General features: G+C 36.9%; 1 protein-coding gene across 1 annotated transcript; it reads left to right on the top strand.

Annotated features, from left to right (window-relative positions):
* Positions 1-6894: 6894 nt before the first annotated feature.
* Positions 6895-8717, top strand: LOC137734668 (nematode resistance protein-like HSPRO2). The gene has a single exon (XM_068473928.1). The coding sequence runs from the start codon at positions 7028-7030 to the stop codon at positions 8486-8488; it is 1461 nt and encodes a 486-aa protein (XP_068330029.1). The 5' UTR covers positions 6895-7027; the 3' UTR covers positions 8489-8717.
* The last annotated feature ends 2153 nt before the right edge of the window (positions 8718-10870 follow it).

The raw sequence follows: 10870 nt of genomic DNA, 5'->3' as shown, positions 1-10870 counted from the left end.
TTCCAAATTTCTTGTGCTGGGAATCTTTTGGTGTTGCTTGTCGTGCACTATGATGATTGATGGGACAAAAAATGGTTTTGTGAATTGTGACTTGGGTTTGGGATATTGTTATCATCCGTGTAATATTATCCAAGCACGCTAAGCATTTTAAGAACAAAAACATTGTTCTGTTTTGTAATGGTTTGATTGTTTTCAACGATCAATTTCAGATAATAATGTCGATACCATTATAGAAGTGATTCTTTATCTTAATAATTTGACCTTTTCCATCGTGGAGTATTATCAGTTTATTCATGTTATATCATATAAGTTTCGTTATTATTAATATAATAAATAGTTGCACGATCCGTTAATCAAATATAAAACAACATGAAAATAACAAATTTCAGATGAACTCATTAACAAGTTGGGAAGTTATCGGGTTTCCCGTTAAGAACTCATTAACGAGTCCGGTTATGTGTTAAGAATCTGGTAAGATATTGTCTGCTAGATCTATACATTAGATATAACAATTTCTTGCTTGACGTGTCAATCCGACACGAAACGACACGACCTGTTAACGAATCAGGTCGTTACTAGGTCACATGTTAAGGACTCGTTAAGATAGCAGGTTTGACACAACACAACCCATAAACTAATGAATATGACACTAAAAACGACACGAACACGACAAATACGACCCTTTTGCCACGTTTAGATGACACCTTAACTATTGCTAATTGATTTTAAAGAAAGTTTAGTATTATAACATATGAATTAGTAACACTATGTGAACACTCTGACCGTTAATCCGAAAACTTTCTCATAATGATGCTCAAAGAGCTAATAAAAATGAGCTACAATGGCATATAATTGAATGGAGGTCAATTTGTTTTCTTTTGAGTTGATTTGTAACGGTGCTATTTTGTTGGTATAATTCTAAGTCACACAACGTGATCGTGGACTTAGGCAAACTGATGGCTAGAAAATTGGTCGACCTAATCTTTTTCTTTGACGTTGGTCATCCAACTAATCACTTCATATTTTTCTTAGTTTCTTCTAGTTAGAAACTAAGAATATTAAAATGTTCTAGACCTAGCTACAATCTCGAAATATGTTACTTTTACTATTCACAGATATTTTCGTTCATAACGCATTTTTTTATTTTTTCAGTAATTTTTTATTTATTGTTTGAGACGTTTGAATTATAATATTAGATATATTTAAAAAACTACAATAACATCGCCAACACCTTTTTTTTTAACTTGGTACGATGGAATATGAACAACTGAAGGTAACATTTTTTATAACGTCTTACATAGATTCCGATTCAATCCTATCTAAAGAAGTGGATAAAGTTGGGGGCAATCCTTAGCATCCGGTGCATGATAGCGAATAATCCCCCACTTTCTGCCTCAAAGCATGCTTCCTTGCTAGGAAACCACTCCTAGCCCACAATTGACTTTCCTCCCAAGGTCAAATAAAGCAACATCAACGGCAAAAGTATCTATTAGATATTAAAAAATAAATAAAATACAATTTTGTGCTTGTATTATTGGCTCCTAATAAAAATGGTTACATGCACTCACGATTGCAACTATCTACTCGTTTCGTGAGCTCTTGTTTATCCCACCATAAGCTGTTGGACATTTATCCATATCGAAAACCGGCCGACTTTCTTAAATCTAACTAAACAACACCGTATAGCTTATTGCTTGATTAATTCAACTTCATTTTAAATGAATCCTGCACTGCAACAGAAAAGTTACCTTTTTCTGATTAAAAAATCACACTTTCGAATTGTGGAAATAATCTTTTTGAAAATCAAGGATAGGGTTACATGAAATAAATGTTTTTCTCGACTCTTGCAAAGCATGAGCCTTTTTAACTTGAAGTTACTTTTTTTTTTTTTTTTTATCTACGCCTCTGATGATCTGTCTACTTCTAATATACTTCACATCTAATACACATTCTACTCGAAAAATAAATTCAAACTCTGATGTAAAAAATGAGTAAATTAATTCTAAATAATATGGTTACGCTTGGTTTGCAAATTCTGTGTATGTTGAGTGCATATACAAGGACCCAATTTTACGTCCAATTGTTTTTTTTTTTTTTTAATAATTAAACACCAAACTTTTATTGGCTTTTGGTTGCTTTTGATGGGGTGGGCATATCCAGACTACCATACGTGCACGAGAACTTAACGGCTAAGCCAACTAACCATACCCATCCCAACTGCACCCGTCGTCGGATCATACAACTCCACCACCACCACTACTGTACGGCCAACATGGCTGCATCCTAGTGGCTTGTTAGGCACCGCCGCACAACAGTGATGATCCCACGTGTCCCGCGCACCTGTGAAGTGGGTAGCTCACGTGACCGCCACACCACGTGTAGGGAGGTGGGGGCACGTCTCACATGGTTAACCCCGCGTGATTTGGTTGGCGACCAAAAAGCGTCGCCGAGTTGGAAGGCACTTAGATTGAGTCTCGCTTTGGTGGGCCAGCGGGTAGCGGACGCGTGGCTAGTTGAAGGCGGTGGGATTGGCAGAAGTTGATGGCGGTAAACGCGGGGGATATGATCCAATCCAAGTCCAACTTGTTTGGGGATAAGAGATTTTTTAGTGTTCTCAGAATACAAGAATGAACATCACATATTATTGTACAAATGAACAAAAACTTATTATCAAATATCTCTTCAATTGTACAATAACATGTTCGAGACGCTAAAATATCTCTCAATTAATTGAATTGGATTTGGAAAAGGAGCGGAAAAAGGACAGAATTGAAGTTAAAGAGAGTGATTAGCCACTGATGGCGACATATGGTTTGGTGTCCTCTAGGAATGCGGAGGCAAGCAATATACTTGGGTCATGCAACACCATCTTTAGTGCACATTTTCAACAAAGATGGTTTAAGCATGTCCTCATTAATGCATTGATGTTTGTAGTGTAGGGGGCAACGCCGTCGCAATCGTCGCAGCGTCCTCCTTCCTTGTAACCCTCTTGCACTACCTCTTCTTGTTATGAGTTATCCAAACAGTCCCCAACGGGAAGAAGGACGTACAGTGCATACCCATAATTTGAATTGAAGAATGCAATGCCACGGCCACTTGGTTTATTTCGGGTTAAATATTATGAGTCATCTGGATTGGATATGTATGTATAAAGTAAATGTAATGTAAGGTCCGTCAGTTTGGCTGCGTAATTTTATTATAAGGAAAATTAATAAAAAAAATTTAAAAACTTTGAGTTTTAATCAAAATAATAAAAAAAATTGTTGTAAGTGAATAGTATCATAAGTGATTTTTTAGAGTAAAAATGTCATTTTCGTTAAAAATGAACAGTACCATGAATGTTCTTTTTGCTTTTCCACTTCGTTTTCACTACCAAATGTGAAACGTACAATGTTGGAAATGACATAGGTAAGTTCGAATCCTTTGAGTGCAATGCAAAACATGCAAACACCCAAATCCATCGTTCAAAATTCAAACCCTAGAGATTTCTTTAATATTTAGAAGGTGTTTTGTCATACACGAGGTTGAGACTTATAGGTGTGACGGTACATGAGCTTACTGCACATTTTCGGCTTAATTTTGACTCTCGTTGTTCTCATTCCTTTTAAAACTTCAGCTCGCGCTTGCATGTCACCATATATGAATTGTACATTTTCTTGACACCATTTTCGATGTATTGCAAGATTTCAATTTTCAAATTCTGCACCAAACAACAAAGAGAATTTTAATGAAAAACACCCGATATTGTTCACTTTAACGAAAAACCACATTTTTACACTAAAAAATCAATCATAGTCACTTTACCTTTTATTTTATCCTTATCGTTAAAATTCAAAATTTTCAAGCCTTTTTCATTACTTTTCCTAACAAATAATCCCAATATGCTACAAAATTTTATTAGAGGAGCAACAAACTTCTCTATTTGGTTGCTCAAAAACTTATTCCAACCTAACAAATAATTTTCTGAAAAATTCGGATATTCTTTATTTTCCTCGCAGTCTTCGGAAAAGGAATCCTAACTTTATATGGACATGAGCATCAAGTAATTACAAAAGAAACCAAAACCCTAATCAAATTAGTCCAAACTGTTCCATCCTATCCAGAATGCTCTTCCATATGCAGTTGGCGTTTGTAAAGACTAATTCGGCTTTAATCCAATGCGAAGCGGCGGACTAAAAGGCCGTGGTATAAAATTGGGGGGAGTCGGCTGCAGTCGTTTTCTTTCCGCTTCCCGAAATGTCCGGACAGATTTTTGAGTCCCTTCTCCTAATCCCTATCCCAACTTAACCGACAAGGGCATGGTTTCGTAAATTCTGGCTACAAACTCATGTCGCCTTCTTTAGATTTGTTGACCAATCGAGAAATGTCGACAAACATTTTCTTCTACTCAAAATTTTTGGATGACAACCAATTTTAGAGAAGGGACAACCCACGAAGCATCCAAAGAAGGAACTCGAATAAAATAATGGTCTTCTTTACAACTTGGCTACAACTATTAACCACAAAAAAATAAATATGATATATTATATTATATTTGATTCGACTCATCTAAAACTTTGCAAATTACAAATTTGTGGTCAGTAAATCTGGTTTAGGAGGTGTCGAAAGTTGGCTACAACTATTAACCACAAAAAAAAAAAATTGATTCGACTTATCTAAAACTTTGCAAATTACAAATTTGTGGTCAGTAAATCTGGTTTATGAGGTGTCAAAAGTATGCCCTAATTTGATACAATAATAAAATTTGTAGGCTTATGCAAGTCTACTATCAATAATATCGATATTGTCTCAACTTAACTGTCCATTACTAGGTGTTGAGTTTTATTTTAAAGACCTTGGTGATGTTAGAGATTGCAACTTTTATATGTTATGAATTTATTATTTATCTATGACCGGACATGAAATCTTATTCTCTAACTTTTTTTGTCCGTACAACCCAAAGTCAAAGTAATTTGAGGGAATGGTGAAGGTTCATAGGGTACGCCACTATTTTGTTCAAAAAGAGAACAAAGCCGATATAAGGGAATACAGAAACTTTTTTTCTTGTCGAAAGGGAATATAGAAACTTGATGGAGTGAGAATTTTCTATTACAGCCAATGAGTGTTGGCTCATTTAGTAAGAGCTCTGTCATGTGTCGTCTCATCAAAGTTTGATTTTCGCTGTCTACATTCTTTATTGGTGCATAATTTGTAAATTTTTACATAAATACATAAAAATTACAGCTAATAGATAGGTGCCAAGAATAAATCCTACCTTAAGATTATGAGTATACCCTGATGGTGAAAAATAACCAATCACCGCCTCAACTTTTCTTTACTAAAAAAAATTGTCTATTACAAAAAGAAGGTACATGTATCGCCGTAAATCAATATTGTAGGTATGGTTACCAATTAAGGGAAGCTAAAAGTTGTCAATTAAATTAGACAGTTGGGTGTATAGTTGGATACAGAAATAAAACGTGTTATTTTAAAAACAAATGAAAATTGAAAAAAAAAAACTAATAAAAATGGTTTAAAAACTTTGAGTTTTAACAATAAGAACAAAATAAAAGGTAAAGTGAATAGTATCATGATTGACTTTTTAGTGTAAAAATATGGTTTTTCGTTAAAGTGAACAGTACCGGGAGTTTTTCGTTAAAGTTCCAAAAAAAAAAAAAAAACCCAATATGAAAGCAATTTAGTAGATAGTAGATGGACAACGTCGCTTAACGTTGACTAAAGTCAAACTTTCAACATTCCACACTATTTTTAGGTCCATTTGAAACGAACGAAGTTATATGCATTACAAACATTATTAGATATTATTATTATTACAGGTAGTGAAAATTTCAGAACTCGAATCTTGGACAATTCCAGCACTAAAAGTTCAAGTTTTATATAGAAACAGGTGTATAGCTTGTAAAAAAGTGCATCTTGTTGAACACTTTGGACTTGTTATCACCAGCTAAACCGAATTGTGCATATGTCAACTTATATGTCTAATGAGTGAATTTATTGAGTGTTGTCGGCGCAACCTGATTACAACAAACATTTTGGTGGCACAAACATGACCCATATTAAACATTCAGAGGGTCCTTTACTCCTTCGAAGATTTGCATTTGTACATTTTCCAAATTCTAGGTGTCCACATTAGTCTCAATCTACATCTGTGACTGATTTCAAGCATAATAAAAATATATCATAAGATTGATATGTCTCACTTTAAGAATATATCTACAAGGAAAAAAAAAATGCGTGTTACAGTTAAATAAAACAATAACATAACGAGATGGTATTAAATTTGGGTTTTTACTTTTAGACAACGATATGTCTACACTAATAAGGTAGAGAAATATATTCAATTTGAACTATTATTCACAATATTAAAACTAAAATCTCACACTTACATGCAAGAAAAAAAATGTATTTTTTCTCACAACCCTCAAGTGGTAGTATTGCTCACCACCTTATCTATTAACATTAGATGAGTTTAATGTTAAAAATTTGTGTCTACCCACTATATAAATCTTAAAAATTAATCTTATTTAACGATAATAAATAAAATGATAAGTATTACCATTATTTAAAAATGATGAGCAAAAATATTTCCGTGTAAAAACACAACCCAATGTAATACTAATAGCGGAATACAGTTAAAAATTAAACCGACTTTTTCCTTTTTTATTTTGTTTTTGTATTTTTATTTAGTATTCGTTTGGTTGTTAAGAAGCTACGCTGCTACGGACACACCGTATCGGTAACTGGTTAGTCGTTTGGTGATATGGATAAGCTTCATGTGTCCACAAAACAAAAATATTAAAAACCGACTCTTTTTTTTTTTTTTTAAATTTTGTTTTCAAATCCACGACTTTCAAATTCCTCGTTCTTCATGCCCCATATATTCCACACGCCTTTTCTTCTCTTCAATTTCCTCTGCCCCATAAATACCCCTTCCCCCTCCTCATCCAGTTCAAACGCAACTCAAAACCTAAATCCAAAATTCTCAAAAACATACAAACATTGTCAAAAACGGTTTCTCTTCTGAAAAATGGTTGATTTAGATTGGAAAGCAAAGATCGTCTCCTCCAACATGCCCAGCAAATCCCCCAAGCTCTCCAACAAGCTCCACGTTTCGGTTCCCGGTTCGTTTCGGGCCGCCTGCCAAGTCCAGACCGACATTTTGGCCGCCTCCGATATGTCCTGCTCCACCTACGAGCACTACCTCCGCCTCCCTGAGCTCCGACAGCTCTGGAGCTCCCACGACTTCCCCTCTTGGAAGAACGAGTCGGTTCTCAAACCGGCTGTTCAAGCTCTCGAAATCACGTTCCGGTTCGTCTCGACTGTTTTGTCCGATCCCAGACCGTACTCGAACCGGCGCGAGTGGAAGCGCCGGCTCGAGTCGCTCACTACCAGCCAGATACAGCTCATCGCGATGTTGATCGAGGACGATGAGGAAGACAGCGAGACGCGCGGAATGGCGCCGATCGTCGATCTCAGCACGTCGAATGGGGAGCTGGCCCGCGACGGGAGCATGGCGGAGGTGTGGAGTTCGGGGGAGCACACGGTGGTGAGCCGCATCAGCGAGGCTAGTTTGCTGCCGCGGCTCGCCACGTGGCACAAATCGGAAGGGATGGCGCAGAAGATCTTGTACTCGATCGAGTGCGAGATGAACAACTGTCCGTACTCGCTGGGTCTGGGTGAGCCGAACCTCGCCGGGAAACCGAACCTGGATTACGACGCCGTTTGCAAGCCGAGCGAGCTGTATACGCTGAGGAAGAGCCCGTACGACGCCCACGTCGATAACTACGAGAACCAGACGGTGTACGCCACGCACCAGGTCCTCGAGTCGTGGGTCCACGTTTGCCGGGAGCTTCTCAAGCGCGTAACGAGCCGCATCGAATCTCGAGACTTCGAAAAGGCCGCGAGCGACTGTTACGTGATCGAACGAATATGGAAGCTCCTGGCGGAGATAGAGGATCTCCACCTTCTGATGGACCCGGCCGATTTTCTGAGGCTGAAGAATCAGCTGCGGATCAAGACGGTGGACGATACGGAGTCGTTTTGCTTCAGATCGAAGGCGCTCGTGGAAGTGACGAAGCTCTGCAAGGAACTAAGGCATAAGGTGCCGTTCATATTGGGGGTTGAGGTGGACCCCAAGGGTGGGCCGCGGATTCAGGAGGCGGCGATGAGGCTGTACTCGGAGAAGAAGGCCGGTTCGGACTCCGACTTCGGCTCGGAGAAGATCCACGTGCTGCAGGCGCTTCAGGCGATTGAGTCGGCGCTGAAGCGTTTCTACTACGTGTACAAGCAGGTGCTGGTGGTGTTGATGGGGAGCTTGGAGGCGAAGGGGAACCGAGTTGTGGTGAGTCCGGAGACTTGTGACTCGCTGAGTCGGATATTTCTGGAGCCGACTTATTTCCCGAGCTTGGACGCGGCGAAGACGTTTTTGGGGGATAGTATAAATCACGATATACACAGCGGAGACAGGCGGAGTCGGCGGACGCACTGAGCGGTTGACGCGTTGACTGATTGGGTTTGGATGTTGACTCGGTCTATTAACAAATTTTTTGACCGACCCTTGTAAGCTCTAGAAGGCGAATATTCTTTTTAGTTTTTACTTTTTTTTTTGTCCCGTCTTGGTATTTTGGTTATTTTGTCTTTTTATTTTTTATTTTTATGGTTGATCAAATCTTGTAAAATATTACAGATTTTTTTAAAATGTTAGGTAAATTACATCTTATTCTTTCAAATTTGAATGCAATTGCAATTTTATATAATATTTTTATAATATATAGATTTCATGACAAACTTTTATTTTGTTAAAATTTCACACATCTATTAGTTAAATCATTAATTTGACACTAAGCTTTAAAGAATGACATGATAAATGTACAAGTCACATATTTAATGACATGGCACAGAAAAAATAATTGGTCATTAAAAATCAATTTAAACAAAAATTTGAATTAAAACAAAATAAGGATCCACCCCTCCTCTCCCACCCGAGACCTCCATCCCCATCTCTTCTGTGTCCACCACCACCAATCATTCCGTACAGCCATGTCAATCCTCCCCCTTCTTAAATCTCCCCCTCCCAATCCTAATACTTCTAGATTATCAAAGTTGAAATTTACACAACCAATAATTTGAAAACAAAATATATGATTCCCAAATCTTGAGACACAGCATGGCGCTGATTGATACCTTCGACATCGACAGCTGAACGACCTTGCCACCCAGCCACTGCAGCAACGAGTCAAGCTAATGGTTTAACTAACAGTTATATGAAATTGCAACAAAATAAAAGTTTGTGTATACAATTGAAATATTTGAAAGATATTGTTTAAGGTTACAATTGCACTCAAATCCGAAAAGTAAAATGTAATACCCTTGAACTCTTCACAATTCGCAAGTACCTTCATCATTAAATGATATGTGTTTGCTGTGTGCTTGTAAGTTTACTCCCAAAATTTATCTGTTTCAAAATTTCAAACAGAACTTCCCTCACAAGAAGCCCTGAAGCCTCTATGCGCAACTCTCAGCCACAATGTCGGATATCAAACAATGACGGATAAAATCTATCACTTGTTAGTGCAATATATTGTTGCATCAAACAATGACGGATTTAATCCACCGAGCCAGACTATGGTGTTTGACGAAGTCCACATGCAGTTACTGTAACGTGACTTGAGGAGTTTTGCTTCACTTGGAACTCTTATCTTTTCAATTATTCCATGTTTATAGGACTTGTTTTCAAATGTTTGTTGTAAGTTAAAGCTGCGTGTAATCGTTTGTTCGATTTCTGTTTATATTTTGAATTTCAAATGTTTGTTGTAAGCTAAAGCTGCGTGTAATCGTTTGTTTGATTTCTGTTTATATTTTGAATTTCAAATGTTACATGTAATTAGGGTTTTCCAAATCCATGTAATCTTTAAACCATTATAAATACATGAATCCTATACTTGTAACTTGAAACCGTTATAAATATGTGACATTTCATCACATATCACTTTTAATGGAAAAGGTAATGAAACTGAAAAAATAAATAAAAAATAAAAAAATCCATAAGAACGGTAAGTAACATATTCATGGAATTTGATGTAACGAATGCATTGAAAATACAAACACAACTTTAATAAATAAAAAAATAGAAGAAACAAAACTATTTTAAGCACTTTCATAGAGAAAACATCATAAAAAAAATATAAATACCCAACGGGTGACACTAATTTGCAGCTAGTAAAGGGATGGTAAGTGACCTTTGCTTCACTCAAGCTGACTACGCTTCGCTTCTTCGCACACAAATATTTCCCCCTTCATCTCTAAAACTGTCATGTGAGGTTCAGCAGACAAAAAAAGAAGGATCGGGAATAGGATTCTGGGTGAAGATGATCATAGAGGTGGTCAAAGACGAGCCTAGCCGTGTCGTGTTGGACTTTTTAGAGGACCTAAAGATATCCACAGTGTGAAAATTGAGGAAAATCAAGACAGAAAATCTTCAAGACAACAAAAAAAAAAAAAAAAAAAAAAGGATACAAAACAAAATAGCAAAATTCTTGAATGAGATACCTGAAGTCTTTTTTCTTTCCTGTCCCTTCCATTCCAAAAAGCTTCATAGTTGAAGATATATCTCCATATATATTCTTTCTTAATTCGTTCATCGCAAAATCTGAAGATATGATATAAATATTAAGTAAAACTTAACATTAAATTTAAAAACTAAACTTTGAAATACAGTTGATAAAATCTAGAGGACGTTTAGCCAAAAAAGAAACTTGAACAAGATGAGCGACTATATATTATATATGAAATAATTGATTACCTAAGAGAGTTTGCAGCTACAGAGACTGATGAGAAAGCTCCATCCCTGCAGAGCCGTTATATATGATCG

This window comes from Pyrus communis, chromosome 5 (assembly GCF_963583255.1).
Source record: "Pyrus communis chromosome 5, drPyrComm1.1, whole genome shotgun sequence".
Taxonomy (NCBI): Eukaryota; Viridiplantae; Streptophyta; class Magnoliopsida; order Rosales; family Rosaceae; genus Pyrus; species Pyrus communis.
This window is presented reverse-complemented; position numbering and strand designations above follow the sequence as displayed.

What these genes read in the sequence shown, in the direction of transcription:
- LOC137734668 (XM_068473928.1), top strand. Translation starts at nt 7,028, where the DNA reads ATGGTTGATTTAGATTGGAAAGCAAAGATCGTCTCCTCCAACATGCCC.